At 42.8% G+C, this 20,386-nt stretch overlaps 1 protein-coding gene across 1 annotated transcript; it reads left to right on the top strand.

The window, feature by feature from the left end:
* The first annotated feature begins 4,182 nt into the window (after positions 1 to 4,182).
* Positions 4,183 to 18,003, top strand: GPR37 (G protein-coupled receptor 37). The gene is made up of 2 exons (XM_062609721.1): positions 4,183 to 5,002; positions 16,203 to 18,003. Exons 1-2 carry the CDS (start codon positions 4,316 to 4,318, stop codon positions 17,019 to 17,021), a joined length of 1,506 nt encoding a protein of 501 aa, XP_062465705.1. The 5' UTR covers positions 4,183 to 4,315; the 3' UTR covers positions 17,022 to 18,003.
* The last annotated feature ends 2,383 nt before the right edge of the window (positions 18,004 to 20,386 follow it).

The following is a 20,386-nucleotide window of genomic DNA, read 5'->3' as shown; positions in this document are numbered from 1 at the left end:
ACCTTCTTGCTGCAACACAAAAACGTGTTCAGGCTAAGAGAATCACTTATTCACATAATGAATATTGAAGATGTCAAAACCCCAAAATTGCAGCCATTAAAAGCCTACTGATTTCTTTATCATAATCAAATGTTGTAGAACACCACCACCAACAAAAAAAAATGTATTTAGAAGCCTTTCAAATATTTTTTTTTTCTTTCATGTAAGAACATGTTTATTGAGTTTCTTTTTTTAGATTTTGGCTGAAAAAAACATCTCTGAATTTTAGTTCCCTCATCTAACAAGAGAAAAATGCCTTTTTTTTTTTATGTGTTATAAATATAAATGTCTGCTGCTGGTTTGTAAGACTATTTATAATGCAGGAATTGGCAGAAAGACTGTCAAAACATGTACAACTCCTTTAGAAGAGAAGCAGACTACGAGTTGTGAAAGCCTGAATGAACTGGAGGCTGTATCAGAAAATGGCAGAGTAGGAGCTTTATCCTAAAGGAAGATCTTATCATAAGAAGTACCAAAATTATTTGGAAGACACAGGACATGTGCTGGTCCCTCCACAAAAATATTAAAAACCAAACTCAAGAACAAAGACAACAACAACCCCCCACCCCCCCAAAAAAACAAAACAACCTACACAAAAAAACAACCCCCCCCCAAAATCCAACAAACCACTCAAACCCAACAACTCAGAAATTATACGGACTGCAGCAAAATGTCAATTAAATATCTGAGACCAAAGAAACTGGGAAAACACAACCTTCAGACACTAACTTTCAGCATCTAAGATAGCAGCAGTAGTAAGCAGGGGACTATGATAATGTGAATTAAGTGTTTCTAAAGCCAGCAAGAGGACCTTTTTAGACTGGCAGAATTAATTATGGTGAGGTGCAGATACACCTACCACATAAGTGCATCTCTCTGAGGTAAGAAACCTCTACAAAACATCATTCCCTTGATTCCTTTTGATGTTAATGTTTTAATCAGACAAAAGCCCAGAACACTTGCATTATGTCTGTGTAACTACAACAAGCTCTTCCATTCCAGGCAGGGTGGTTGTATGGCTACAGGCTACAAAAATCCAATCTTGGGAGAGATGTGCTGTTCTTTGTAACAAGCCAAATACTTAATGAAGTAAGAGAAATGTGACAAAATGTAAGCAGAGAACAATAATTTATGAGACTTTATTGTGTTTAGAAATCAATTTTCTCTATTGTAAAGCAGGTGGAATGCTGACACTGGAAAACCTATGTACCACATAGTTCCTTATCTCACCATTAAAGGATGAGTGATGTAAATCAAGCACTGCTTAACTTTCTTATTCATTGTCCAGATTTCTTGCAGAAGCATGCAGAAGTGCAGCATGTCTGCTAGCTGTCTGCTTCTTTCATATAAAACCCAGAAGCAATATTCCTCAGTATCCTTTAAGAAGAAGCAGTGAATTTGTCATATCTGTTTGTAAGGCCCTTTGGGACTCTTCAGGAAGAAAGGCACAGTAAATGTAAGCTCATTATCATCATTAACTCCTTTTATACACCACCTGAGCTCAGAAGAAACAAATAGGAGAAAAATACAAGGGGAAAAAATGGTTGAATATATTTATCATTATTTTCTGTTCCTGGTAGGGTTTGTTGTAGGGGTTTTTTTTTGTGTGTTTTGGTTGGGGGGTTTTTTGTGTGTGTTTTTTTGTGTGTGTGTGTGTTTTGGGTTTTTTTTTTGGTTGATTTTTTTTTGGGGGGTTGGTTTTTTTTGATTCATAGATACCTTTATTACATAAAACTTACTATTTATTAGGAAGTCTTAAAATTATCTTGATCACTTTAACTTCATGAGGTGACACATTGCTAAGGAAGAAAAAGAATAAAATGCCTGTTCTGACAATCATACCTCAACTATATGTGTATGGTGAAGGGAAAGCTATCTATTTGTCCTGTTTGTGTGTTTTCTGGGTAACGCCTAGATTTGGATAGGAGAGGACTCACTGGTTTTACCCATTGAAAGGTTGTAATTTTCATTCAGAATAATTTTCTAAGTTCCTGCTAGGGTAGGTGTGTGTGAGCAGCACTTCCAGACAGTAATTTCTACCCCACACTTATGAGCATCACATAAATGACCTCAGGAAGGAACTTTTTCCTCTCTGTTGACATCAAGGCCAACCTAGTGAGTACTTTGAGGCAGACCATGCCTTTCCACCAGGTGGGTGAATCTGTACAACTGTGTTTTTACACATAAACAGTATGAAAGGATCCTTTTTATGCTACAGATTAGTTCAATCCCATTGAGAAAAAGTGGTACTAATCTCTGTGACTGCATCTGACAAGTTGGTTTTATGTATGTGATGTGTATTTGTATTTTTTATCACTGTAGATTTATGTGGTTTTCTTTGTTGATCATTAACACACACACAAAAAAAAAAAGCTGGTAACCCAACTTACAAATACATCCCTCGTACTTGGGATACTAAGACTTTAGAAACTGGCCTGCAAGAAAAGAATTTACAGGACTATTAGATCCACAGTCCTGACTTCAGTCCCTAAAATGGGGAGCTGTGGCAGCTTTGACTAAATTTCTGATCTCTACATCAAACGGGCTGAGTTTGAGGGGGAGAAAGAATGCTTCCCCAACTGCTTTATGGGAAAAGTTTAAAACTTTTAAACCTGTTGGTAATAAGCTACACTAAGACTCTTAGAAATGGAAACAAGGGTGATAGAGACTCTTTTAAGGTTATGTGGAGTGAGATATTTATTGTATCCAAGTTCGGCAAGCTGAGAAGTCACCTGAATTAAATAAAACCAGAGAAACAAGGAGAAAGTTTATCCCACTACAAAGACACGAAGCTAGACCATACACAAACCTTAAAAACAGCAAAGAAACGCAGACCTGTCTCTCCAGGTCTACGAATGTTCTCCACTCGAAAATTCGCGGCGGTGCTTCTCACGCTATTCAAGTGCGGCGCTGATGTTCTGACCCCCATCTTCTCAAGGGCACCACTCCGCTGCACGCTGCGCTCTCACACGGGATCGTCCGTTTCCGCAGACCACGCTCTCTGCCCCGCAGCGAGGTGCGCTCATAGGCTGCTCTTCACCCGGCTGCCCGAAGCTGCTCCCACCGCCAGCGGTCCCTGCTGGCGTGCGAGGTTCCCGCGTGCCGAGGGCCAGACCCCGAGACCGGGGCGCCGCCAGCAGCGTGCGGAGCGCCTGAAGGTGCAGAGACGCCCGGGGGCTGCGGCCCCGCTCTACGAGGGCGCTGGCAGCGGAGCAGCGCGTTCTGCCGGCGCACCCCCGCACGGGCAGGTTGCTGGCGGGGGCCGGGGAGCACCGGCTGAGCTCATTCCCGCATCGCCGTGCGGGAGACACCCCACCCCAGCCCCAGCCCCAGCCCCAGCCCCAGTCCCAGCCCCAGCCCCGGACCGATCGGCCCCGCCGGGCCGCCGGGCGGCGCCTGCGCACTACGTGCGGCACCGCTTCTCGCCCGCCTCCCCGGCGCGCCCCCGGCAGCCGCGGTGGGGCCAGGCTGAGGCGCACCGCGCAGGGCTGAGCGGAGCCCGAGCCGCGGGGAGCGGGAGCAGGCGGGGAGTCCGTCCCACACCAGCCCCTGCCGCCCCGCTCCTGCGGGAGCCCACACGGCTCGGGAGGCAGCAGCAGCCCCGAGGGGCCTGTCCCGCGGCTGCGCCCGCCCGGCGCTCAACAGCAACTTTGCCGCCCCGGTCCGGCCGTTGTCACCGGTCTCCGGCGCGGTGCGGGCGCTCTGACAGCGCGGTGATAACCCCGGCAAGAGTTTCGCAAAGCTCTTAAACACCTTAAGCTGCGCGCAGCAACCTGTGTTCGCTGAGGTTGGAGGAGAGGAGGAATTAGTGTTTGCGATCACCCGAGGAGGGGAAGTGTTTTCCACAAGGGACCTTTCCTTACCAATAGAACCACCAACTGTCCGCAGCGGAGGCAGGATGTAAAGAGGCAGCACGAGGCCGGTGCGGCTGCTGGCGAGGAGGCAGCGGTCCCGGGAAAGGGCGGAGCGCCGGAGGGGGGTCCTCCCGGCGCTGCACTTGCTACATTAACTCGGCGCGCCGGAGACAGCGACACAACTTTCCGGGTCTGCCCCGGGAGGCGGCAAGAAGAGGTTCCACGCTGCTCCGATCACAGCAGCTCCAGCGCCTGTCACTTGCAGCGGCGGACACCGGCGGCAGCGGCGTCGCGGCCGCCCCGGCCCCGGGGAGGCGGGCTGTCCCCGGGACCCAGGAGGGCATGCCTCCCGCTCCCATCCCAGCCGAGCGGCGCGGCCGCCGGCTCTAAAGGGAAGCGTACGAGCCCCCCGTCTCGCGGCTATGCAGCCCCTCCGCACTCCCCTCGCCCTGCTCTGCCAGGTGCTGGGTGCCTGGGCTGTCTGCGCCCTGGCCCCCGCTGCGGCCGTCGGGCTGCCCGCGTCTCCGCAGCGCGCCCGCTCGCCACTAGCCCCGACGCCCCTCTCTGCGGGCCGGCGGGCGGCAGCTGCTGTCCCCGGCGCGGCTCTCCCCGTGCCCGGCGGAGCAGCGGGGGCGCCCGGCAGCGGTGCGCCCCGCGGGGCGGAGGGGGCCGGGCGGCGGCGGGCGCGGAGCAGCGACCGCGGAGCTGGCGCGGCGGCGGGGAGGGGCGCGGCGGGCGGCCCCCGCTGGCTGCCCCTGAACGCCTCGGCGGGAGGCGAGGGAAGCTCCGGAGGCCGCGGCAACGCCACGGGGCGCCGCGCCCGTCTCCGCAACCCCTTCTACCCGCTAACCGAGGAGTCGTACGGCGCCTACGCCGTCATGTGCCTCTCCGTGGTGATCTTCGGCATCGGCATCATGGGCAACATGGCAGTGATGTGCATCGTCTGCCACAACTACTACATGCGGAGCATCTCCAACTCTCTGCTGGCCAACCTGGCCTTCTGGGACTTCCTCATTGTCTTCTTCTGCTTGCCGCTGGTCATCTTCCAGGAGCTCACCAAAAAGTGGCTCCTCGAAGACTTCTCCTGCAAAATCGTCCCGTACATCGAGGTAATGGTGGAGGGTGGGCATGGCTCTAGGGGACGCGGTTCCGAGCACCTTTCACTCCACGAGCACTGCTCTCCCGAGCTTCTCCGCCGGCCTTCGCTGCCTGTGGGTGCCCGCCCTTATCGCTGCCAGCCGGGGGGGGTCCAACGCGAGCTTGGTCTCGGCTTCCCGGGCATCGCCGAGGCACCGGCTGGACCGGAGGCGGCCGTGGCCGTAGCACCGGGGGATTACTATAACCTCAGGCTGAGCGCGGCTGGCTCTGCCTTCCACTCGCGCGAGTTCTGCCAAACTTCTTTCCTTGCTCTTTGTGATCCTGAAAGGCGAAAATCCTCTCAGAATGAGCTTTCATTTTTTTTTAGTTTTTTTTTCTCCTGTTTCCTAAGGTGAAGTGAGTCAGGAAAGCGGATGGAGGGCGTGACTGGGGACAGCTTGTAAGGTAATTGCAGACAGGACCAGCAATGGGATGTATATGCTCTTAAGTTGTACTTAAGCCTTCAAATCTTACAGTTATTTATTTAGCTTATTTTAAATATTAATAATAAAAAAGACCCCAGCAGGATTTAAACGGCAGCTTCTTGGCAGTTGTTCAGAAGCTCTGTCAGAGAAAGCTCTCAGCCAGCTGGCCAGAGTCCTGCCGGCAGCATTCAGGTTGTCCACCTTATTTATTTGCAGGGTGGTAGCCCATAATTCTGGCTGGCTCTTCTGTATTCCCAAAACCTTATGTTCAACATTATTTAGTAACTGAAAGCTGAGGAAATAACTGTTGATTCTCCTGTTCCAAGAATGAGATATAAGGGGAAAAAACAAACAAAATCCACCTCCCAAAACAAACCCCAGTTTATTATTAATACAGAATATCAGTTTCAACAGCACATTGGTACACGGTAATATGTAATTGACAACCAATATTTTTTAGAGTTTAGAAAGATGTGTGATGTGTGTAGCCACTAAGTTGTCATTACTTCTTTCATATGTGATGTCCTTTATTACTGGTGGTATTGGACAAAGGGTGGAGCTGTGCTACGCTTAAATGTATGCAAGGCCAGTAATATAACATTACATTTGAAAAACTCAGAGTCCACTTTATCTATTTGCATTTAAGAAGACATGAAGTAGTAAGTATGTGTTTGTTGAGAAACAGGTAGTGCTAGGAGCTTTAAAAATTTCTGAATTTAGTCCTCCCTACTGTTTTAACCAATAAAATAAGTAACACTGTTTCAGTTGCAGTCTAACCATTTCAATTAAAGTAGGTAAGGCAGATCAAGTGTTCTCAGGACTTTCCTAGAGTGACACTTTACACTTCCCAACGTGGTTTTGGTGCATTCACATACAGAATAAAAGTAATTCCTTGGATGCTAATTCTAATTAAAGATCAGTAATTGGTATTATGTGCATGGCCACGCTGTTCTTCAGAATTAGTTGCGTATGCTGTGCAGCTTTGGGCACTAAAGACTTTGTCAAACTGAAAGTGGTTTCGGTAAAATGGAGTTTCCAAAGCTGTAATCTGAAAAACATTCAGCTGCTGCTACCCCCCCTTTATATGTCAATTACACCTTATTTTTTCTGTAGATACTTAGAGTTGAAGCGTTATTCAAGAACTGGCACCGATTCAGTCATGATGGACCAGTGGCATGGTCTTAGGGTTAATTATTACTGGGGTGTAAAAGTGAAAAATTCTCCTTGTTCCTGAGGAAATGAAATTAATTTATATGTAAGGTACAGATCTAAAAAGTTGCAGCCTTGGGGGTTCTGTATTGCTCCCAGAGTTGTATATTTTTCATTCAGTAGTTGTTAAATATAATACTCAAGTATGCAAAGTATATTCATCACCCCGGGAGCTGTAGGTAAAAGGCTGGATTTCCCCTCTAAGTTGTAGCCATGAGGCGGTACTGAGCACCAGTGCTGGTTTGCAACCCTCCACAGCTTGCCTCGAGCTTGGCAAGAAGGGCACTGTCCTACAAATTAGGATTTGACCCTGCTGAGATGGCGAAGGCTGGTAGAGCAAAGGTTCGTCACTTTCCTAGTGATGTTCTAATCTCACAGGCATTACACAGTGACAGTGACACCACCAGCAGCGATGCAGCTGCAGAGCATGTCACGAAATCTGCCCTGCAAGCAGCTACTCCTCCGTGCTCTGTCAGGGATTGTTCACAGCAGCACGCTCACCTGGCAGCTAAAAACTCTTGTCTTCTCCCTTGTTGTAACTCACCTGGGCAGGATCAGCCCCTTCCACACAGTGGGAGGAGGATAAAGTCCTCTTCATACCTTGAGAGTTAAGCTGTAGACAGCTTAACCTCTTTAGGAGAGGTTTCTAAAGTTTTGTGGAATACAGACAGAATATGGACAAATTTTAAGCTGTTATCTGTGTTTTCTGTAAGTTAGCCCAGTGTTTTGTTAAGTGTCGCTTTGTTCCGTGCTTTGAATCTCTTTTTCTGCATGCCACTTCTCCCCTCCCTGCGCTGTGTCTAAGGAGCTGTGTCAAACCCAGAGTTGTAGATCCAGAAACCTCTCCCTTTTAAACATCAAAGACACTGGCCTGAGCACTCTGTCCTTACAGTTTGTACTTTCACAACTAGGCAGCAGAGGATGTTTGATTATCCAGAGCAAGTGATACGCTGATCACAGCATTTTAACATTATTCAAGCATGTTTTGTACTGTGTTTAAAGGTTTCAAGTGAGAAACTGTGAGTTTTCTTAGTTTAGCTTCATGTGGCCAATTGTTTTTCTATTTGTGCTGTTTGATGGGTATTGTGCAGAATTTCAACAAAGCATCTGTTGCCAGTGGTAGATAACACATATGTATATGGCCTGGGAAAAATGTTTTATGATAGCTTCAAGCACATTCCTGTAGGTAAATGTTGAGCTTCCAGCAGTAGAAGGTCTCCCCAGTACTTAATTCAAAGGGCAGTTTTCCCATACCTGGTAAAGATCTGCTGTGACCAAGCACATTAAGCAGTCATTTCAGCCATGACTGAGGAAGAAACTGAGTAAATTAATTCTTCTGTGCTTCTCATGAGTTCTTTAGATGATAAGGGTAAACTGGCAGAGAACGAAACTAGCAAAACACATGGTTAGTAGAAGTAGATGAAGTTATCTCCACCAGGAACTTCACTTGACCCTGTCTTGGAGGGGCAGTTTTAAATGCACTGAGAGGGAACGAGAAGAGAGTTAGGACAACTGGGGCAGCTACTCAGCCCATAAGGATGTGTGGAGCTGTGCTTCTCCTTTGCAGTTTCAATTCTCTGCTCAATAGTCCTTAACCTTTTGCCACTTTTCTGCAGGTGGTTCAGCCACCTAGTTTTAGGCATGAGTGGCTGAAGCGTTTACTTGCACACTGTGTTGATGTCTTCAGTACACTTTGCTCAGCGTTGTTCAGACTCAGGAGATATAGGGTAAATGATAATATGAAGACAATGGCTTCAGCTAATTCCTGTTCCACAAGCCCTCCCAGTGTGGAGCCCTTTTCTTTTTGTTCAAGCATATCCACTCTTTCCAATAAAAGAGTTGGGGGATGGATAAAGGGGAATAGAAAAAAAAAAACAGTACAGAACAATATAGTTCCAGTAGCCCTACTTAGAGATTTATGCTACAGCTTAGTAAAAAGAAGTATACATGTAGACAAAATCTGTAGTTTTTCACAGTTGTTAAATACAGCAGTCCTGTGAAGTAGCATTTTTATTTTCTATTTCAGTGCTGGAAGCCAGTAGTGAAGGGGTTAAATAGGTTTAAGTAGGTTGTTCAAGACCCAGAGCAGCTTGCTCATGATGACAAATGGATTGTGTCAACTAGGACTAGAAACGGTCTTTTGGGCTTTAAAAGGAAGCTTGCTTGAGTTGTGTGCATTCTGCTTTTAGAGGTTACACTAGAAGCTTGATGAGTTTGAGAGGGGTCGATGAAAGTAGGCATCACTTTCTATGCTGGCAGATTGGGACAAGCTACTTGTAGTGGAGTAAGAATTTAGAATTGATGAGTGGTTTAGAATGAGGGTTTGCAGAGGCTGATTTACCATCCTGTATAGTCCAGCACAGAGCAACAATTTCTGGAGACCAGTAATGGTACTCAGCCCTGCGCTGGTGCTAATAAATATGAGTGCATCTTCCTTTTTCATACCCCTCACAAGGAAGAGAAAGACAAAGTTTGTGGTGTCCTCATCTGGACCTTGTCATGCATAAGGGACTGGCTTGACCTTGACTCTGGAGCTGATTCTTGAAAGCCTCTGAAATCTGATGCCCGGTCTCTGCATGTGCTTTTGGCAATCAGTCTGTGGCATCACTTCTTTTCCTGGTGGGTAACTTCCAGCTCAGGAAAGCCATCACAATTAGTATTTTTAGTGGAAAGCAAAAGGATTGATTCAGCCTGGGATATGAATTACTGTCTTTCCCTGGAGATCCTTATTTTAAGTTTCACTTTAGGGAAGCAAATACATTTTTTTTTAATGGGAGTTTATAAAAGCTGCATATTATCTGTCTTTTCTGTCTTTTGCTGTGCAGTATCCTCTTTATGTCTCTTCTTTGACTTCACTCAGAGCTAGGCTCCTGAGCCTCCAGTAAGTCCTCTGGATTGTAGATGAGATCCTTAGACGGGTACGCAGTTTCAAAGCTTCATACTGGGAGTTTTGTAGGGCAGTGGCTGCATGTGTCTGTTACCGCACAGAATATCTTCAGCACTTATTGGGAAGTAAATAATTATTTAAAACAGGAGTGTTAATATACCTCTGTCCCTTAGATATTAATGGCATGGTGACAGTTGCTGCCATGATGGTGCTTCTATCAATCTTCTTTTCCTCTGCAAACCCAGTTCTTAGGGACTTATAAGTTGTCCATAAAAATTTGCTTTTGGCTTAAACTTTGCATGTGGCATTTCAGCATGGAACTGAATTTGTGTCAGACTAGGTTTAAAATTGGGTCAGTAATATTTCAGTTACATATGTGGGGAGGAAAAAGCAACATCTGCTATCCCGGCACCATTGACTCTGCTCTGAGCACTGGGATGTCATTTCTCCATATGACAGGATTTTTCTTGCAAAGGAGAAAGGGGCTGATTTTTAGCAGTAGTTCCATGTTGTTAATAATTAGTGCAGGAGTCCCTTGTGTAGCTTAATGGGAATTTGATACTCAGTGGAAAATGGGACTCATTTATTTATTTAAAAAAAAAAAAAAGTAAATGAAATTTGCTTACATGATAACATGGTAGATTATAAACAGTAAAATGAGCCAAAATTAAATCCTCTTGTGTTTTGTGAGTTTTCCAACCCTCTGGATAAGAATATAGTGTAGTTATGAGTGTTTCCAGTGTCCTGATGATCTAGTTGGCTTTCGCTTCCAACAAAATTCAAAGGCAGCTCTTGGAAGTGGATTCTGATTCTGAACACTATCACTCTTGAGATATACATAAGAGTAAGAAACACTGATTTGAGTGTTGATAGTACTATGGAATGTATGTATGTATGGAAACAACCATATTGTACCCATTGCTCCACAGGTGTAGGTAATCTCTGTGATAGTGATTTCAAGAACTACCATCTTGTCTTCTAGATAATTAAGGTGATGTAGATTTTCATCCAGGATGCTTAAGCTAATTGCTAATGTCAGAGGCATACTCTGGCTCCTGTACTAGTTAGCTATGGAATTACTTCTGCCACAACTGGGTTGTTTCAAGGAGCGTTTTAACTGAGTGAACCTTACCTATTTTGAAGCATAAACCCATTAATGTTTAATAGCACTTTGTGTAAGAGAAGTAGAGATATTTATTTATTTTTGTTCTTTTATAGTAATGACCATTTTTCTTGGGTTTGGAGGTTTTTAATTGAAAGAATAGAAAACAGAAATCTAGAAAAACAATTGAATTTTTTTTTTTTTTTAATTGGGTTGACCTCATATTTTGTGGTAGTCCAATCTTACTACTGGATGCTGTACTGCAAGTGTAGGGTAGCACAAAACCTGCAGGCTGTACTAACTTTATCTTAGGCAAAATTGACAAGTCTGCAAGAGCCACCATGATACGTTGCATTAACAGACTCTAAATCTATGAGTGTGGGTATAGAACAACTGTAGCAAGATGATAGAGTATAATGGCTTGGTGGGAAAAATTAGTCATTTATACAATAGTAATGAGTATAAAGAGTCTACAGTATCTGAAGGGGGCTATAGGGATGCTGGGGATGGACTATTCATTAGGGGCTGTAGTGATAGGACAAGGGGTAACGGGTTCAAACTTAAACAGGGGAAGTTTAGATTGGGTATGAGGAAGAAGTTCTTTATTATTAAGGTGGTGAGGCACTGGAATGGGTTGCCCACGGAAGCTGTGAATGCTCCATCCCTGGTGATGTTCAAGGCCAGGTTGAAGAGAGCCTTGCATGAGATGGTTTAGTGTGAGGTGTCCCTGCCCATTGCAGGGGGATTGGAACTAGATGATCTTAATGTCCTTTTCAACCCTAACTATTCTATGATTCTATAGGGTATCACTGAGAGCTTAGAGCTAGTAGTCATCAACTTTTTTTGTAGTTCAGCTTTTCTATTACAATGGGAAAATTTTGTGAATACCCGTCCTGCTTGTTACAAAGGAAGGCAGAGTGCTGTGTAGTTTGAGAAACTGTAAGCAACATAAAAAATATTCTGTTTTAGAAAATCCAGCTTCAGCTGGTAGAAGCAGCCATTTCTTATAACTCTTATCATGTTCCATATAAACGCAGTCTACATTGTTCCCTTTCACTTCTCCATTAGAAGGTGTGCTCAAGAGTGTGATGTCTGAGATGATTAATGGTCCATCTCATTTCCAGTTTTGAGTTGGTCATGGCTGGTTGATTCCCATTCTGTTATATTCACTGTCCTTTGGCTTAATCAATTTTATATCTCAAGGTAGACTTACTTGTAGATAGTAGTAATATCGCTTCTTGGTCTTCACCTTACTGAATTGAGTAACCCAATCTCTCTTTTTTTTCACTCGCAGAATTTGGTCTTCCTCAACCTTTTCACCCAAGTCATCTTTTCTGATCTTGTTTCTGGTTTTGTTTTCATTACCTTTGTCTTGTCAAGCAGATATTAGACAAAATTCAGAGTCTCATTTCCACTGGTGTTGCTCACCATCCTGCATCTGCACAGCTTGCCTCCTCAGCCAGAGGCTTTGCTCCTGGAGGTCAGGGCCAAGAGCTGTGGGACCACAGCCAGGAGAAGAAGTAGGACAGGTCAGGGAAGGCCTGAGAACATTTCAGTAATTGTTAGTGTTTGTGAAAGGGAAATTGGGTATGTTGGTTGGACAGAGAGAACTGATGCAATTAAGCTGAGCGTTTCATGATTTTACTGTTCTCTCTGGTCTCAGTTCCCCAAATGAGTTTTGACACAGTTGACTAACAGCTGCTAAGCTAATGACCAAAGGCTTATGCAGTGTCTAGAAGGAGCACGACAGTGCCCACTAATATCCTCGTCAATGCTTTTAAAGGAGCAACAGTATCAAGATAGTCTCTTGTAACTATAATGTCATCTTTTGTGTGTATGTGCTGTAGCTGGTAATCCTTTCAAAAGCCCTTCTCTGCCCAGATAGTGTGGGCATCTCCTCAGAGCAAGGGTTACTCCACCACCTCCTCAAAGCAGATTGGTGATCATTCAGTTAGAAACCTGGGGACTTTCCTGATTTCATCTAGTAAGGGAAAGATGTAAACTGGCATTATCTTTAGAGTCTGAAGTAGAATCTTCATAGGGACTGTACGGAAATAAATCAGACAACTAAGTGATGATCGAAAACTGGTGAGCCTTGCCTCGCCTCATTTCCTGCCTGGTTGTTGGAATTCAGACTGCAACAGCATATCAGCGTATCAGAAACTCAGCTGTTACAACAAGAAGAGCACCATTAAACTCCACCCAGCTTCACACCACTTCAGGATTTGTTAATTTGTTCTTTACCTAGTCCTCATCAAATGAATTACCTTATTTTGTGGTTATTTCAGGGCAGTATAGCAGATTAAAAAGGAAACTTTTCTGGCTTCTTCCACGTTTTCAGCTTAAGCCTAATTATTAGTATGACTGGTATGAAGAAACACCCCTAAACTGAAATTGTGTGAACATGCAGAATGCATGGCCCAGTTCCCGCCCACATAGGCTCTGAGCAGCACCCGTTGATTTTGCTGACTATTACTCATAGTCTATGGAGTGGAGTAAGTAATCAGACTCTTAAATATGCTGCCTTTAATGCAGTATATATCCTTAAATATACTGCCTTTAAGCAAGTCATCTGGATTGAATCCCTGTTCATCTGCGCGGGAGTATTTGTTTGTTTTTTGCAAGTTTTTCCATAGCATCACTAACTCCCTTAATCTACAGAAAACAGGAAATCTTTGCCTGTTCCAGAGAAACACTAGTTTTGTTTAGCTTGTTTCATCAGTAAATCCACAGGAGAGTTTTCAAAGCACACTTCCACTGCTCTTTCTTCTTGCTCTATTTCACCGTCTTAAACCTCCACATTGTTGGTCAATTAATGTGACAAGAACCCTGTAGGTTATGTTTGTTCATAGTAGACATGTCTTCTTTCATTAGTCCGGCCTTAACAGCTGCAGAGTTTTAATGTCTTAGCCACCGTGTAGCAGCCTGTTTGCAACGAAATGCTAAAGCAACAAAAGCATGTGCATTGGGGGTGGGGGGGGAGACACATGAGAGCTGAGAGAGAAAAACCTCAAATTTTCATCTGCTGGCTTTTATTTCAGTCCCTGTTCATTCCTGAATCTCGGTTACTTCCCTGTCTCCCACAGCTGTAGAGAGCTGACCCTTTTGTTATTCATGTTGGATGTTCTGGCTGAAGTGTTGCTGTCACTCTAAGGAGTTTGAAGACTGCACACACATTTCAGTGTTTTGCAATGAAGTCAATAGTCTTTAATTTAAAACTCTGACTCGGCAGCGATCCATGAAAATTATCTTCATTAGCTAAGTTTATGATTTCATTAAGAGTTCCCTGTAACTGTAATTTTTCTTTAATGTTTTTTATTTTTTTTTATTATATTTACCAAGCTTTCTTTGAATCTTGTCAGACAGTGTAAGCTCCTAAATGAATTGGTTTGTCTATTAAAAATGTTTACCGTACTGCTTTGTCATCATTAAATATTCCTGCAAGTTAATTAGTTTGAGATCTTACTCATTCCATCTTTTAGGAAGCTGCTTCAAAGAATTCTTCAGCTAAGCCAATGTTTGACAGTTCTAATCCCAAGAGCCTAATATTTTTCCGTGATACTCAATTTTAGCAGTCTAATATGGCCATTAAATATTGAAGGCTGAAATTGATATATAATTGTGCATAATTGCAGAACTTTTTACATGAGATGTATGAACAGGAATGCTTCAAATTATGGTGGAAATAGGAAAGTATTTTATTTTTTTTTAAATTTACCTATACAATTTTTTAATGCATCATTGCACATCAAATTTGGGTAAGCCAAATTATAGTGAGTTGCCTAACATTACCCTAGATTTCCCAGTTAATTGCACAGACATGTTTTATTCATGATAAAAGTAAGCATTCTTTACATTTATTAGGAGTATTATTTAAGTTTATTTTCTTTTGCATCAACACATTTTCAGCACAACACAAGCATGCAAACCCAAGAAAATAAATGAATTAGAATGCAACAAGGCACCAAATCTTTCTTGAATTGAAGTTAATGGGAGTTCTGCTTTGAATCTGAACTGAAGCTCAATTTATTGGTAATAGGATTAGGCCAAAATGCAAATAGTCTTCCTGCAAATTTCTTTTTAGGAAATTAAATTATAAATAGGGCAAATGATAGGAAATTATGTTTCATGACAGTACAACATTTCTATTCATGCATAAAATGATTATTATTAAAGCTGGAGAACATATGCATTGCAGTGTACTTGCTCCTGAACAGTATATAATTGAGAGCTCTGTCCAATCCATTTCAACAGCATTATCATTTAAATAACAAAGCCATTTCTCTTGGCTTTCAGTACGTTTCCCCACAGGATGTTTTCTGTGAAATTAAACCTAGATTTCCCTGAGATTTTTTCCTAAAGGAAATGTTGAAGATAGATTTCAAAGCCTAAGTATTATAGTGAAGGTTGGTTTTGCACAGCCTCTGGAAGTCTGAAGTTTTTGGATACAGTCTCTCTGAACTCACGGGATGACTTTATGTACCTACATCCCATCAGAATTTCACTTAAAAGCCTAAATCCACAAAAACAGCTGTTGGATCCTACTCCATTCAGAAGATGCCTAATCCACAGGGTTCCTAAATTTTGTAGATGACGGCAGATTTTGGTGTTATGATCCCCTGCATGCTTGATGAGCATGTGATGGAGGCCTAAATCCATACTTCTGCTGAAGGAAAACTCTCCCATCTCTCCCCTTTTCACTTAAATTCCAACCCCTGTGGTGGAACCGATCTTTCTGAAAAACACCCCTTAGAAAAATGGGGAGAAGAAGGGGTTTAGGTTTCCGTATTGGTCAGTTCCTCAGGTTTTTTTTTTTGCTTGGTGTTGCACAGGTTCTTGCATGGGCTTCCGGGAGAGGGTGTCACCAAGCTGAAATCAATATGTGCAGGCAGAAAACCAGAAGGGTGTATTCTTTTGGGGTGCATGCTGGGTAGTTCAGCAAACACTGGAATGTAAGTTCCGTCCATGATGCTTCTTTTGATTGTGCTTGGCACCATGCTGCTTAACTGTGTGCTACACTAATGCCCCTAAACTAGGTTTTCTTTTGCCTGTGTCAGTCAAGGGGCTAAACTTGACTAATATTTCAGAGTACAAATTGAGCTCTCTCTTAACTATGAAAGAGCATAGTCCCTTCTTCCAGAGAACAGCTCAATGGTAAAAGCTTTCACCCAGTGTACAATACATTAAATCCCTCTCCAGCCTGAGTGAGTTCAGGCCTTCATCTTCCATCTCTAAGATGACTGCCATCAACAGGGGACCAGGGGGCTTTTGAAGGAGATGAAGGAAGTTTTCCCACTCAACTGAATATTGGACTGTATCCTTATAGCTGTCCTTTTTTTTTGTTTTTTCCCTTTTTTCCTTTTTTATTGTTTTGTTTGTTTTTCCCAGACAAGACCAGGATGTAGAGGGCTTTGAGCAATCTGGTCTAGTGGAAGGTGTCCCTCCCCACGGCAGGGGGTTAGAACTAGGTAATTTTTAAGGTCCCTTCCAACCCAAGCCATTCTATGACAGCATCTGTATTAACTTGCATCCCCTTTTCTCCTTTCCAGGTAGCCTCTTTGGGAGTCACCACCTTCACACTGTGCGCCCTCTGCATCGACCGATTCCGTGCTGCCACCAACGTGCAGATGTATTATGAGATGATTGAAAACTGCACCTCCACGACGGCCAAGCTGGCGGTCATCTGGGTGGGCGCGCTGCTGCTGGCGCTGCCAGAGGTGGTGCTGCGCCAGCTGGCCAAGGAGGACCCTGAGTACAGCGGCAGCCCACCCGGGGAGCGCTGTGTGGTCAAGATATCCACCGCGCTGCCCGACACCATCTATGTGCTCGCTCTCACTTATGATGGAGCAAGACTCTGGTGGTACTTTGGCTGCTATTTTTGTTTGCCTACCCTTTTCACTATTACCTGCTCCCTGGTAACCGCGAGGAAAATCAGGAGGGCAGAAAAGGCTAGCACAAGGGGGAACAAGCGACAAATTCAGCTGGAAAGTCAGATGAACTGCACAGTGGTGGCTTTGACCATTTTGTATGGGTTTTGCATCATTCCTGAAAACATTTGCAACATTGTGACTGCCTACATGTCCACAGGGGTCTCTCGGCAGACTATGGACCTCCTCCATCTCATTAGTCAGTTCCTTTTGTTCTTTAAGTCCTGTGTTACCCCAGTTCTTCTTTTCTGCCTCTGTAAACCTTTCAGCAGGGCCTTTATGGAGTGTTGCTGTTGCTGCTGCGATGAATGCATCCAGAAGTCTTCAACAGTGACAAGTGATGACAATGACAATGAGTACACCACAGAACTGGAGCTCTCCCCTTTCAGTACCATCCGTCGCGAAATGTCCACTTTTGCCTCTGTGGGGACTCACTGTTAATTGACCCTAGAGCTTTATTTGCTGTATCTTTTTTTGTTTTCTTTTTTTTGTTCTTTTTTTTTTTTACTTCATATTTTTCTTCTTGAAGCAAAATGATTACTGAAAACTGCTCTAGAAACGAATCTGCTTATTAACAGTCATGCTTTGGAAAATAATTTGTTTTGTTATTAAAATGAAAGAAAGAGAGAAGGGGAGCCAGCACTCAGTTTTAAATCATGATATTTTGTATGGTGCTAGGATTTTATTGTCTGGGAAGGAGAATCCATATCAATCCACTTTTATTTAATTCCATAGTATTTTTTTTTATAATCACTGTAAAATGACTATATAGACATTGTGGGGTTTGCAAGATGTTTTATGTAAAAGGTGTGGTGGAAATTATTTGAAGGTAGTTTTAATCCAATTACTGTACACTATTGTGAGAGGACTTGGATTTCAAAACATTTATAAAGTAGCATAAAAATAAATGAGGTTTTATTCTTTAACTTCATTGCCAGTCTGCATTTAATAAGGACACCTATAAGTAGTATTAAATTCTTTTAAAAAGTAAAAAAAATCTTTGCTTTGCATACAGTAATTTAAATGGCCATATTTAATTTCCTATTCATGTGCTTACCCTTGGGAGCTATAATTGCAGTGTTTAAGCAAGATGGTTATAATGGAATTAGATTTACATGAGTGAAATTTTTAAATGTATATTATGAAGGTTCAGTGTGCCTCATTGAAAATTTTCTTCTTAACCTGAAGGTATACAAAAACCTGAGCTGTTTTGTACTTCTTATGAAGAAGGATCACTTTCTCACTTCAGTTTTGTCTTGCGTGGTTTCAAAATCAAGTTTCTTTCCAATTTGCTATTGGTTTAACATTGAGATTATGTCCTCAGTCTCTGTATGTATAGCTCCTTCAGTAAGAGTCCCGTTGCAGGGAAGAGCATTCTTTTGCCAGAGGTTTGCTGACAATAAATGTGAGGGACTGAAACATGTGGAGAGTGAATTCCTTCTTTTTTAAAAGGTATAAACAAACTTGGACACTTGGGGTTTGACCTGGAGCCACTGCAGTCAATGGAAAGGCTTCCATCAATTTCAGAAGGCTTTGGATCAGACTGGCATCTCCTATTTATTCTGGGATGTAGCATGAATATTAATCACAGGGGCTCTGTATACCAATTATAAATCACGTTGCTCTCACAGAGGGTGCTATTCATGAGCAGCTCACGGCTCTGAAGCTGGTTTTGAGAGCTACGGTGTGTTTTGTGGATGGCTTTTTGCTGTCCACAGGTTTATTAAAATGAGGATATGTCAACGCTGCCAGCAACAGTGTGATACAGTGAAGTGTAAAGTTGTTATAGGCAAGCTGGGCTGGAGACTGGAAAGTGCCTATCTGTACCAGCAGAGCTTATTTGCTTCTCTTCTTGGCTGAAGTAGACAGGCTGTTCTTGGCAGGAAAGCTGGCTTATATTTACACTGAGCACCACACTGAAGTGTGGACACATGCTAAGGAACTGATTTTGTTATAATTAGCTTATATTTTAATATGATTAAATGAATAATAAAATTGCAATAGTACGGGCAGAAGTAAAATCACATGCGTTTGTCCTTTGAAATTAACAGTGATCATGACTGATGTAGTCTTGCATCCTGATACGATACCTGCCTCTAAATATGTGAAAGAACTCTGTAACTTCTGGAAAGGAGTCTTTTTTAATTATTATTTGTAGATTTTGGACTTAATATGTTTAATCTTTGTATCTACTCGGGCAAGCAGTAATTCTTTTTCTTCACCATTTTCACATACAGCAGTTTCAACTGAAAAGCAGTTGAAATGAACTAATCTGAATATGCATCCAAACATATATCCACTTGAGTTTTTTTTCTGACTTTTGAATCAGACATTGTGCCCTAGCAAAGCAATCTGCTTTAAGCACAGGCCTAAATTTAAATAGTTATTTCTGTTTAAGACTTGTTAAATTACCTGAGTTTTTTTAAATCCTTTTGTAACATGGTTAGTCACTTCTGAAGATGGGGGAACTGTTCCTTCTTTATAAACCCTTCATCGACTTAATATTTGATTACATTTAATAAACTATGAAAGGGGTTAAAGAGAAAAGATAAAATCAAAATCTCCTTCCTCACTGTGATGCCTGTGTCTCCTCAAATATTTATTCCCATCTCTGCATTTTGATTTGTACTTTTGTTTTTTATGTATCAGTATTTATAAAGAATGGGAATAAAACCTCTCCTTTTGTTCCTTCCTGAATTGTTTCTCTCAGGTGCTTTTTCAGTCGCAGCATGAGCAGTGGCTCAAGGAGCTGGGAAAAGAATAGCAGAATAGGAGGAAACAGTTCTTTACGTTAAAACTTTTATCTATATATTTGTATATAAAGAAAGAAAATAGAGAAATTACATGGGAATATTAAATGATCACTGCCTGGGATGTTAGGTGCTTCCAGCTTTCCAGTCTACACTGGGTATGTGTAAACGCTGCTAAGGACTGCTGCTCTTTCCCATGTTAAATGCCGTGTCCCAGAGCATTGCTTCTCCATTGAAATATTTCCACAATATGGATATGGGGGTAAAAAAAATTAATCAAATAGCAAAAAAGAGAATTAGGAAGTCATTGTAGAAGGTAGACTTTGAAGATCAATAATACCGTGTTTGGAAACGTATCCTCCTGTTTGTGCGGTGCAACCTTCTCCAGCTTTGTATTCAATGTGGCTTCTTTGTACCCAGTGTAACTTTGCCTTTTCTGCTGCTGAAAGAGCATTTTTCACAGCTGGTTCTTCCCACTGCCTTGGACCTCCATAGCAACTGGACATGTGAGACAACCTTTATTCTAATTTGTTCTCTAAATTGGTTAAACTAATCCCACATTAGCAGGTTTGCACTGTGCAGCCATTCTGATGCAGGTGTGTCTTGATGAATGTAGAGTTAAATATAGAGTACTGCATTGCTTTTCCTGTTTTTGGTACTGATCCTCTGAACTCTTGAAATTTTCCTGGTGTTTGCTTTTCTTATTTTCTTTAATATTCTTAAAAGCAATTTCTGTCTGTTTAGAATCCATTTCTGTAAGACATTTGTCTTTTAACAAGATGGCATTTAATAGACTGATGAATGAGGATTTGGAAATGCTTATGGCAAAGATTTAATTCCTTTATGTAAAATAGAGAAATATGTAGAACATGGTGATCAACGTAAGAGTGGTGGAACTGAAAATTGTGAGGCAGGAAAGACTTATACCTCTCAGGTATGTGAACCTTTAATACATTAACACTTACCATCCCAGCCCAGGTCTCATTAAGAAATTAAAACACATAAAACTCTAGTATGAGTTCCAGTTTCTCCAGTGAGATCAGGGTTCATAGCCAC

This window comes from Pezoporus occidentalis, unplaced genomic scaffold (genome assembly GCF_034315485.1).
Source record: "Pezoporus occidentalis ecotype Australia unplaced genomic scaffold, CSIRO_AGI_Poc_V1 ctg14, whole genome shotgun sequence".
Lineage (NCBI taxonomy): Eukaryota > Metazoa > Chordata > Aves > Psittaciformes > Psittacidae > Pezoporus > Pezoporus occidentalis.
Note: the sequence above shows the minus strand (reverse complement) of the source record. Positions and strands in the feature narration are given on the sequence as shown.